This window comes from Callospermophilus lateralis, chromosome 18, assembly GCF_048772815.1.
Source record: "Callospermophilus lateralis isolate mCalLat2 chromosome 18, mCalLat2.hap1, whole genome shotgun sequence".
Taxonomy (NCBI): domain Eukaryota; kingdom Metazoa; phylum Chordata; class Mammalia; order Rodentia; family Sciuridae; genus Callospermophilus; species Callospermophilus lateralis.
This window is the reverse complement of record NC_135322.1, coordinates 1559396-1571348: the sequence shown is the minus strand read 5'-3', so window position 1 is coordinate 1571348 and position 11953 is coordinate 1559396. Positions and strand designations below refer to the sequence as shown.

Here is an 11953-nt window from a genome sequence, read left to right as displayed (position 1 = left end):
CGCGTAGTCCTGGAAGACACACAGGAAGAGGACCCTTCACCAAGTAGGACGTGTAGTCCTAGAAGACACACAGGAAGAGGACCCTTCACCAAGTAGGACCTGTAGTCCTAGAAGACACACAGGAAGAGGACGCTTCACCAAATAGGACGCGTAGTCCTAAAAGACACACAGGAAGAGGACGCTTCACCAAGTAGGACACAGAGTCCTAGAAGACACACAGGAAGAGGACCCTTCACCAAGTAGGACACAGAGTCCTAGAAGACACACAGGAAGAGGACCCTTCACCAAGTAGGACGTGTAGTCCTAGAAGACACACAGGAAGAGGACGCTTCACCAAGTAGGACGCATGGTCCTAGAAGACACACACGAAGAGGACGCTTCACCAAATAGGACACAGAGTCCTAGAAGACACACAGGAAGAGGACCCTTCACCAGGTAGGACGCGTAGTCCTAGAAGACACACACGAAGAGGACGCTTCACCAAGTAGGACGCGTAGTCCTAGAAGACACACAGGAAGAGGACCCTTCACCAAGTAGGACACAGAGTCCTAGAAGACACACAGGAAGAGGACCCTTCACCAAGTAGGACACAGAGTCCTAGAAGACACACAGGAAGAGGACCCTTCACCAAGTAGGACACAGAGTCCTAGAAGACACACACGAAGAGGACGCTTCACCAAGTAGGACACAGAGTCCTAGAAGACACACAGGAAGAGGACCCTTCACCAAGTAGGACACAGAGTCCTAGAAGACACACAGGAAGAGGACCCTTCACCAGGTAGGATGCGTAGTCCTAGAGACACACAGGAAGAGGACCCTTCACCAGGTAGGACGCGTAGTCCTAGAATACACACAGGAAGAGGACCCTTCACCAGGTAGGACGCGTAGTCCTAGAAGACACACAGGAAGAGGACCCTTCACCAGGTGGGACGCGTAGTCCTAGAAGACACACAGGAAGAGGACCCTTCACCAGGTGGGACGCGTAGTCCTAGAAGACACACAGGAAGAGGACCCTTCACCAGGTGGGACGCGTAGTCCTAGAAGACACACAGGAAGAGGACCCTTCACCAGGTAGGACGCGTAGTCCTAGAGGACACACAGGAAGAGGACCCTTCATCAGGTAGGACGCGTAGTCCTAGAAGACACACAGGAAGAGGACCCTTCACCAAGTAGGACGCGTAGTCCTAGAAGACACACAGGAAGAGGACCCTTCACCAAGTAGGACGCGTAGTCCTGGAAGACACACAGGAAGAGGACCCTTCACCAAGTAGGACGCGTAGTCCTAGAAGACACACACGAAGAGGACGCTTCACCAAGTAGGACACAGAGTCCTAGAAGACACAGAGGAAGAGGACCCTTCACCAAGTAGGACACAGAGTCCTAGAAGACACACAGGAAGAGGACCCTTCACCAAGTAGGACACAGAGTCCTAGAAGACACACAGGAAGAGGACCCTTCACCAAGTAGGACGCGTAGTCCTAGAAGACACACAGGAAGAGGACCCTTCACCAGTAGGATGCAGAGTCCTAGAAGACAAAAGGATGAGGACCCTTCACCAGGTAGGACGCGTAGTCCTAGAAGACACACAGGAAGAGGACCCTTCACCAGGTAGGACGCGTAGTCCTAGAAGACACACAGGAAGAGGACCCTTCACCAGGTAGGACGCGTAGTCCTAGAAGACACACAGGAAGAGGACCCTTCACCAGGTAGGATGCGTAGTCCTAGAAGACACACAGGAAGAGGACCCTTCACCAAGTAGGATGCGTAGTCCTAGAAGACACACAGGAAGAGGACCCTTCACCAAGTAGGACGCGTAGTCCTGGAAGACACACAGGAAGAGGACCCTTCACCAAGTAGGACGCGTAGTCCTGGAAGACACACACGAAGAGGACGCTTCACCAAGTAGGACACAGAGTCCTAGAAGACACACAGGAAGAGGACCCTTCACCAAGTAGGACACAGAGTCCTAGAAGACACACAGGAAGAGGACCCTTCACCAAGTAGGACGTGTAGTCCTAGAAGACACACAGGAAGAGGACGCTTCACCAAGTAGGACGCGTAGTCCTAGAAGACACACAGGAAGAGGATCCTTCACCAAGTAGGATGCGTAGTCCTAGAAGACACACAGGAAGAGGACCCTTCACCAGTAGGATGCAGAGTCCTAGAAGACACACAGGAAGAGGACCCTTCACCAGGTAGGACGTGTAGTCCTAGAAGACACACAGGAAGAGGACCCTTCACCAGGTAGGATGCGTAGTCCTAGAAGACACACAGGAAGAGGACCCTTCACCAAGTAGGACGTGTAGTCCTAGAAGACACACAGGAAGAGGACCCTTCACCAGGTAGGACGCGTAGTCCTAGAAGACACACAGGAAGAGGAACCGTAGGACGCGTAGTCCTAGAAGACACACAGGAAGAGGACCCTTCACCAGGTAGGACGTGTAGTCCTAGAAGACACACAGGAAGAGGACCCTTCACCAGGTAGGATGCGTAGTCCTAGAGACACACAGGAAGAGGACCCTTCACCAGGTAGGACGCGTAGTCCTAGAATACACACAGGAAGAGGACCCTTCACCAGGTAGGACGCGTAGTCCTAGAAGACACACAGGAAGAGGACCCTTCACCAGGTGGGACGCGTAGTCCTAGAAGACACACAGGAAGAGGACCCTTCACCAGGTGGGACGCGTAGTCCTAGAAGACACACAGGAAGAGGACCCTTCACCAGGTGGGACGCGTAGTCCTAGAAGACACACAGGAAGAGGACCTTCACCAGGTGGGACGCGTAGTCCTAGAAGACACACAGGAAGAGGACCCTTCACCAGGTAGGACGCGTAGTCCTAGAAGACACACACGGAGAGGACGCTTCACCAGGTAGGACGCGTAGTCCTAGAAGACACACAGGGAGAGGACGCTTCACCAGGTAGGACGCGTAGTCCTAGAAGACACACAGGGAGAGGACCCTTCACCAGGTAGGACGCGTAGTCCTAGAAGACACACAGGGAGAGGACCCTTCACCAGGTAGGACGCGTAGTCCTAGAAGACACACAGGGAGAGGACCCTTCACCAGGTAGGACGCGTAGTCCTAGAAGACACACAGGGAGAGGACCCTTCACCAGGTAGGACGCGTAGTCCTAGAAGACACACAGGAAGAGGACCCTTCACCAGGTAGGATGCGTAGTCTAGAAGACACACAGGAAGAAGACCCTTCACCAGGTAGGACGTGTAGTCCTAGAAGACACACAGGAAGAGGACCCTTCACCAGGTAGGACGCGTAGTCCTAGAAGACACACAGGAAGAGGACCCGTAGGACGCGTAGTCCTAGAAGACACACAGGAAGAGGACCCTTCACCAGGTAGGACGCGTAGTCCTAGAAGACACACAGGAAGAGGACCCTTCACCAGGTAGGACGCGTAGTCCTAGAAGACACACAGGAAGAGGACCCTTCACCAGGTAGGACGCGTAGTCCTAGAAGACACACAGGAAGAGGACCCTTCACCAGGTAGGACGCGTAGTCCTAGAAGACACACAGGAAGAGGACCCTTCACCAGGTAGGACGCGTAGTCCTAGAAGACACACACGAAGAGGACGCTTCACCAGGTAGGACGCGTAGTCCTAGAAGACACACAGGAAGAGGACGCTTCACCAGGTAGGACGCGTAGTCCTAGAAGACACACAGGAAGAGGATCCTTCACCAGGTAGGACACGTAGTCCTAGAAGACACACAGGGAGAGGACCCTTCACCAGGTAGGACGCGTAGTCCTAGAAGACACACAGGAAGAGGACCCTTCACCAGGTAGGACGCGTAGTCCTAGAAGACACACAGGAAGAGGACCCTTCACCAGGTAGGACGCGTAGTCCTAGAAGACACACAGGAAGAGGACCCTTCACAAAGTAGGACGCGTAGTCCTAGAAGACACACAGGAAGAGGACCCTTCACCAAGTAGGACGCGTAGTCCTAGAAGACACACATGAAGAGGACGCTTCACCAAGTAGGACGCGTAGTCCTAGAAGACACAGGAAGAGGACGCTTCACCAAGTAGGACGCGTAGTCCTAGAAGACACACAGGAAGAGGACGCTTCACCAAGTAGGACGCGTAGTCCTAGAAGACACACAGGAAGAGGACCCTTCACCAGGTAGGACGCGTAGTCCTAGAGGACACACAGGAAGAGGACCCTTCACCAGGTAGGACGCGTAGTCCTAGAAGACACACAGGAAGAGGATCCTTCACCAGGTAGGACGCGTAGTCCTAGAAGACACACAGGAAGAGGACGCCTTCAACAAGTAGGACGCGTAGTCCTGGAAAAGACACAGGAAAGAGGATATCTTCACAGGTCATCCTAGAAGCTGCAAAGGAAAAGAATAGTTGACTTGTGCAATGATTTAGAACTCCATCATGGTGAAAGTCACCAGAAACATGTAAAAAAACAAATGGCAGAAAATATACACAATACATTTAAAAATATGCCACTTAGGAAAAATACCATTAAATATGAAAAGTCATGGGGGATTTTTATGGCACATACCAAAATGTATGGCACAGCTGCTACATTCAAGTGAATTAAGAAACTTTGTGATGCTCTTACCTCATTAAACAGACAAGTACTAATGAAAATAATTTTTCTTGACTCTTGGATTAAAATCTAAAGTTTGAATGACATCCCATCCTGGTGTCAGTGTGTGAAAACAGGTCCTGTTTGTCACTGGCAGTGTAAATCTGTATCCTGCCTTTAGACGGCAACGTGGCATGACCTATCAACATTGTAAATGTGTGCTTCTTTTTTTAAATTTTTTTTTAATTTTTATTTTTTAGTCTTGGCGTACACAACATCTTTGTTTGTATGTGGTGCTGAGGATCGAACCCGGGCCGCACGCATGCCAGGTGAGCGCACTACCGCTTGAGCCACATCCCCAGCCCATAAGTGTGTGCTTCTTTTGAGAGTCATTCCAGGTCTAGGAACTCTGTCTCATTGGAATACATGTAATGTTTATTGCAGAATCTTAAAAATCATGACAATAGGATTTCTGTGTCCTTGGTGGGCATATTGATTAAGTTGATATTTAATATAATACTGAAGTTTACAGTTAGTAGGAAGGGTTTAAGCTCCACGTACACTTCTGTAAAGAGCTGTCCCCAGTTACTACATGAAATGTCATTTGCAGAGCCTCACATATGTACTGATCTTATAGTCAGAGCCAACAGGGATATCAAGCACACAGATACATGTGAGCGTGTATGTGTGCACGTACCCACGTTCAGTTACATGCTGGTCTGTTTTTTCTTCAACACATTTTTTTTCCTAGCTTTTTTCTTTTTGGTACTGGAAATTTAATCCATGGAAGCTTTCGCACTGAACTATGATGTTTCCAGCCCTTTTGTTTTGAGACAAGGTCTCCCTAAGTTGTTGAGGCTGGCCTGGAACTTGGGTCCTCAGCCTCCGCACAGGCCTTTCCGAGGCTTCCTCCTCTTCAGGGTTCCTGTTCTGGTGAGCGGCAGTCACACACACCTGCGGCCAAGCCAACCAGACGTCTCACTGTTTCACTGGAGAAGGGACGGAGCGGGGCCAGCATGACTCCTCATGAACTGCCGGTCCACAGGAGTGCCTGCCATCAGCCAGGAGTCATGGCCACGGCTCGGACGCCCACTGTGCCAGCTCTTACTGCGTAGGTGTCACTCCTGGGCTGCAAGGGCTTGGACTCAGGCACCCGTTGGCAGCACCTGAAGGTCCCTGCATTTGTCACTGGGGCCCTGCCTTCTCACACCCTGGTTTTTTACTTCTTTAAATCTTTAAGCCATTTGTATTCTTCTAATATTTAATTTCTAACTTTACATTAAATTCAGGTTCTATTGTTCTCAAAGAAAGCTAGCTAGTACAGAAGCTGATAATAGAGAATGATTATCAGGCTATAAAGAAGCAGAGTGTAGATCAAGAGACAGAAATTGGTCCTGAACTTGTGATCCTCCTGTCTCAGCCCTGAGTAGCTAGGAATACAGGTGCATGCCATTGTGCCCAGCTGCATCCCCAGGCCTTTGTGTTTTGAGACAGGGTCTTGCTAAGTCACTGAGGGTCTCACTAAGTTGCCCAGCTGGTCTTGAACTTGTGATCCTTCAGTCTCCGTCTCCTTAGTCCCCGGGATTCATGCACGTACTACCATGCATGAGTGGGAACGGATATTTCTTACATAGCAGGATCATAAGTTCATTGTGCATTAGGGACTGAAAGGCACCTACCCAAAACTGAAAGTGATGTGAGGGATGCTACTTCCAAAATTGTTGTGATAACTTGTTTTATAATGAAATCATATAATTAAAAGTCACAGCTCAAGGCTGCTTGAAATTCTGACCATAAGAAACTGAAGCCAGACCTTTATGTCTATGCTGGGAAACGCCTCTGTTTCCAACCATGGCTTCCCTCTGAAAACCAGACCCATCAGCAGGTGCCTTTGGCTGCTGAGCTATGATGACTGGATTCCCAGTGCCATCTCCATTATGTCATGCAATAAGGCTATCAAGAAGGACTTAAGGGGCTGGGGTGTAGCTCAGTGGCAGAGTGCTCACCTAGCATGTGTGGGGCCCTGGGTTCCATCCTCAGCACCACACAAAGATAGGTAAGTAAAGGTATTATGTCCATCTACAACCAAAAGGTATTAAAAAAAATGACTCAAGGATCTTAGAAGACTTTGACCCTCCCCGTCCTTAAGAAACCTACTAGTTAATTCTTACCTTCTCCAGTTTTGACTGAAAACTTAATTGTCCCTCAACAATATTGCTTGGATGGTAGCCCAAAACCAGAATTCAATATGACCTGTAATGTGGAATACAGAAAAAAATTAATATCCGGATATATTTACTATCCTTATTTACTATCCTTTACCAGTCATACCATCAGAAATGTAGGATTGTTTCTCAACGTGCATTTAAAGTTATAAATTACTCTGCACAATACTGAGAACCTGAGGGACTTGAAGGCTTTACCAGGCTGGAGGGGCCATGTCAGTCCTGAATGTCAGTTGCAGCGAGGCCAGCAGCCTCCCCGTCCATCCTGGGGCTGAGGAGCACCAGCATGTGAGGCAGGGTCTCCTCCGGACATGGAGTCTTCCCTTCCTGTGAGACGCTGCTTTTGTGTCAGCAGCTGGATTACAGGGTGGCAGGTAACTGCAAGAAGATGGTGGAGTGGTCATGATAAATCTTGAACTCCAAAAGGTTCTGATTTCTGGTATTTGCCCTCCATTGAGCATGTGTGAGGCACTGGGTTCCAACCCAGCAGGAGACACTGACCACTCCACGGCAGGGCACTCGGTCTCACCTGTGCTCAGGAGTCACTGGCCGGGGGGCTTGGCACTTGGGGAGGGCTTGTGGAGGGGTCCTTACTGGAGGGTACTTGACACCAGATGCATGGAGGTCCCCAGGTCACAGGTGGGTTTGCTAAGGGTATCTATGATGTGGCTAGAGGATCACAAGTCTGTGCTTCCTTTTTTGTTGTCCGGAGTTGGCTCCGGGTTGTGACTGCCTGGCATATCTTGTTCCCTGCCCACACTTGCTTCTAGTTGTGGCTATAAACTTTCTTTCCCGGGAATAGAAGTGACATGTTAGTTCGGACCTGGTTACTGAAAACAGGATATTCTGTCCCACTGGGAGAACAGTCTATCTTATATAATGACAAAGCTGAAAGATGGGAGACCTCCGTGTCTCTAAACCAAAATTTGGAGGAGAACAGTTGCTCACCCAAGACCACCAGCAATGGATTATTATGAGAAAAAACTTATATTGTGGTAAGGTATTGATATTTGGGCTCCAATTGTAATAGCAGTTACTGTAATTCTAACCAATATGGTGTTTGACAACTGACTTTCTGTTTTAATTCACCAAGTCGTAGAAGAAGAGCTGTGGCGGTGTTATCTACTGTTCCTAAAAGAGATTACCCCTGAGTGGCTCAGAGAGACAGCTGTTGACCATCCCAGTTCTCCCCCTAGGGAATCCAGGCAGAGCTGAGCTGGAAACCTCTAGTCCAGGGTCTTTTCCAAAGCCGTGGTCATGCTGTCGGCCAGGGACGCAGTTATCTGAAGGCTTCATTAGAGGAGAATCGGCTTCCAAACTCCCTAACTGTTGGCGGGCCTCAGTTCCCTCTGGCTTTGGGTTGGACGGTTCCTTTCCATGTGCGACCCTTTACAGGGCAGCTCCTAACATGGTAAGTGGTGTCCTTGCAAGAGATGGGCAGGAGGAGGGGGCCCCGATGTAAGCTGCGGTCTTTCTGAACTTTGGATCAGAGGGGCAACCCCTCACCTCTGCATCTGCCTGACTGGATGGAAAGGAATGCCCAGTGCAGCCCACTCTCAGGGGGAGGGCTGCCCAGCGGTGTGACCGGTGTGACCATCGGGCGGCAGCGATGGTTGGGAACCCAGGGCGCGCAGCCCGGCGCGTCCTGCGGGCCGGAGCTACCCTCGCCGCGGCCTCAGGTCAGGCTGAGGGCGGTGTCCTCGGGTCGACCTCTCGGCCAGCTCGGCCGAGCCGTGGCCAGGCAGAGGTGGGGGACGCCTGCAGGGGTCTCGGCCGGCGGTGCGGCTCCCAGGCCTCCGCCGCCGGGCGCTCAACACCCGTCCCGCTCCGCCTGCTGACGCCGCGCTGGCGACGAGCGGGATGCGCCGCGGGCCCGGCCGGGGAAGGCAGCCCGTGCCTTGGGGGCGCTCGCTGGCAGTGCCGGGCCGTCCTCCACCCGCGGACCGCGTCCGAGCACAGTGCTGGTGGGCAGGAAATCAAACGCCCACCAGGAAATCTCAGTGCCAGCGGGCGCCCGGAAGTCAGGCGCGCAGCCCAGGCGTCCAGCTCCCCGCCCGTCGCCCGGGGCCTCGCGCGTCCCGCGAGCGCCTGCGTCCTGGCCCCGGCCCGAGAAGCGCAGCCCCTCCATCCGGCCCACCCGGCGCGCAGCACAGGCGCCCGGCTTCCCCACTTCCGGCCGCCGCCTCCGAGACCACACTTCCCAGGGCTCCAAGCGGCAGGACACACGCACTTCCGGCCGCGACTGGAAGTCTCGGGTCCGGGGGCTGAGTGAGTCTGGCGCGGTGGCCGGTCCGGGCCGAGCGGGGGGTGGGAGCGGCCGGCGGGGCTCCGGGAGGGGTCGCCCCGGGTGCCCTGCGTAGTCCCTGTGGGCTGGAGCCTGGGGCCCTGGAGGCGTCGCGAGGGGTTGCAGCCGCGGCTTTTCCGGCCTTTCGGGCTCGCCCGCCTGACGGAGGGGCGGCGCAGGACGCGTCCCCACGCCGCGGAGAGCCTGGGAACTCGCCGGAGCTGAGAGACGGTGGGTTGGGTGCGCCCGAAAGAGTGGAAATGGGGGCCTGGGTGCTGTCCTTTGGGGTCCGAGTACTGGAGGAGGCTGTCCCTGGCCTCCAGGGCTGGTGTCCGGAGTCCGCGGGGTTGGTGGCTCACCTTGGTCCAGAGCGTGGAGCGAGTTCAGAAGGGGACCGTGACTCGCCAGCGTCACCTCACCAGGTGTGCCCCCCAGTTCGGGTCGTGGGCCCAGGGCGCCAACACGAGAATGCTCCCCGTTACCGGCGTCCTCCGGGTCCTCGGCTGCTCTAGCGCGACCCTGTCAGCGTGTAGGATTTTCCTTCCGGGGTCCTTGTCCCGTCCACCAGGGAATTGGTCTGCGGAGGGACGCAGGGTTCGCACTTCACCTCGAAATGCGGAGCGATTCCGTCTCGTCCATGGCGTAGTCACCTTCGAGTCAGTGCCAGAGACTATTCCCATCCTTCAGACTTCCTCTGTCACTGTCTCCAGGTCATTAAAGAGGGGGACAAATTGCTGCTCCTAGCCACCTAGCCCTTGTTCCTTGCTTGCTTTCCACCTGGGGTTAGAATGGCTAACCTTTGATTAGTGCCCCTGTGCCAGACCTTGTTGAAGACCTCTGGGAGTGTTAACAGCAAAGGCACGACTTTATAAAGTGGGGACCACCAGTCCTTACAGATGAGGATGAGAAGATAAGTAACCACTATAAGTTGAAGAACCAGGATTCAGATCCAGGACAGGCTGACTCCAGAGCCCCTTCTAGGATTTTTTTTCTTTCCTCCCGGGTGCTGGGGTTTGAACCCAGGGCCTTGCATATGCTAGCACAGGCTGGTCCACTGAGCTCCACTTCCAGCCCTCCAGAGCCCCTTCTGTACTGCCCTCAGTAACTGTCTGCAGTAGGTATTCCCAGCCACTTTTGACAACTGCAGAAACAATTGAGACTGGAAATAATTTTTAAGAGTTCAGATCTTCAAACTTCCACTAAGTGAGTTTGGAGATTTATTAAACTTTATGGTTCTAAGTAAGAGTTCATTCTTATTATCATCATTATAATGTCCTTTTAGAAAGCAATGGAATTTTGGGGAAAGAAGCCAGAATTCATTTAGATACTGTCCTTTTCCTGATTAAAAGAATGGCTAAGGTTATCGAGGAACTTCATCAAAACTGCAGTTTGCCTCAAAAGCAAAACGAGAACTTAGGTCTCATGACAGTTTTGTTGGAACAGTTTTCTGCACTCAAGGATGTTTTGTCACATCAAAGGTAAGGCCTCTCTTGGGAACAGTGGCATTCTCTAAGGGATTCATCATGTAGAATCTGGACAAATCCTGGTTTGTTGCAAGAGGGCATATTTTCTGGTGTCAAGCAATTAATTTGTGTGGTAGAGTCGGGAAGACTTAGGTTGTTGACTGATTCTTACTAATTATGAGCTGTTTAACTACATAAAAGCTCTCACTTGCCCAGAGACTTCCTTTGTAAAATGGTGACAATATCCTCTACTTTGATGATTGTGGAGATTAAAAGAGATGATTAATATATGTAGCATACCTCATGAATCTCTGTTAGTGAATAGGTGGCTAAGAGAGAGAGACACGCAAGAGGGACTGGCTGAGTTCAACCTGAAAACCCAGAGCAGAGGGGAACCCTAGTTGTAGGCTACAAATTCCCCTGTGGGTATCTGGTCTGTGGGGATAGGGGCAAAAGCAAATGCGGCTGAAGGTAAGGGAGGGTTTCTACGCTGTGATTCCTAGTGCTACTTGGTCTCTCACAACTCTCTCGTCTTTCAGCTCTGTGCTTGAGGCAAGGCCCTTTTCCAAATAAAGAGCCAGCAAGAAGTGGAGGTGACAAGAACTGAACTTGTTAAAGCCATGTGCCTGGTGAGTTAGTGATCCCTTTCTCCCCACTAAAGTCTCACTTTTCCTGATTTTGTTCAGTTTGTTTTTTTCTGAAACTTGTCTATTTAAGAGTTCCAGGCAGGCATGGTCATGGTGCATACCTATAATCCCAGCAACTAGGAGGCTGAGGCAGGAGAAATGCAAGTTCAAGAGCAGCTTAAGCAACTTAGTGAGGCCCTGTCTCAAAAAACAAAAAAACAGTTCCATCTTGGGGCCTGTTTCCCATTTCTTGCATTTCTGGTGAATGCTGAGACTTCAGAGATAGACTCAAAGGGTCCAGTGGACTCTCAGAGGTTCTTCCTCTTTTTTCTCCTTGGTGTTTATGTTTTCCATTCAAGAAATGACCAAGTGTAAGCCCTTTCTTTGTACTTAGTCTTTCTTTAGGCATCCGACGAAGCAGAAGAACAGTTCTAAGGAAATTTTTAAGAGCCACTGTGCCTGGCCCCTAAGTCTCTGTTGTGGCTCCCCAAGAACTTGTAGTTTCTTAGAGAAATGGAAAGGTAGCAGACGCATATGATGTGATAATGTTATGGAGTGGTGGGAGGGCTGCTGATACCCCCACGGTGCTTCCAGGGGGAATGGGAGGAAAGGGGCCCCTTCCTGGACTGGTGAGGACCACACCATCTGTCAAGAGGGCTCTTCTCACTCTAGCTCTCACCTCTGCATAGGGATCCTTGTGTGGGCTGTGACTTGCAGTCCTGCTCATGCCCAGAGGGGAAGGGTTCCTGAGTCTCATCTTGAAGGCAGCAGAGGAGATCTATAGTCACAGGTGGGATGCAGGTT

General features: G+C 51.6%; 1 protein-coding gene and 1 long non-coding RNA gene across 2 annotated transcripts in view; one reads left to right on the top strand and one right to left on the bottom strand.

Annotated features, from left to right (window-relative positions):
* Positions 1 to 4933: 4933 nt before the first annotated feature.
* Positions 4934 to 8192, bottom strand: LOC143383477 (uncharacterized). The gene is made up of 4 exons (XR_013089149.2): positions 6975 to 8192; positions 6723 to 6804; positions 6558 to 6630; positions 4934 to 5540 (listed from the first exon to the last, which is right to left on the bottom strand). It is a non-coding gene; the product is annotated as an uncharacterized LOC143383477 (long non-coding RNA).
* A 1114-nt stretch (positions 8193 to 9306) lies between these two features.
* The window catches only part of LOC143383466 (uncharacterized), a 37677-nt gene continuing 35030 nt past the window's right edge, over positions 9307 to 11953 (top strand). Inside the window, exon 1 of the mRNA XM_076838072.2 lies at positions 9307 to 11152. Coding sequence (XP_076694187.2) covers positions 11144 to 11152 — 9 coding nt within the window. The 5' untranslated portion in view covers positions 9307 to 11143. The remainder of the gene's footprint in view (positions 11153 to 11953) is intronic.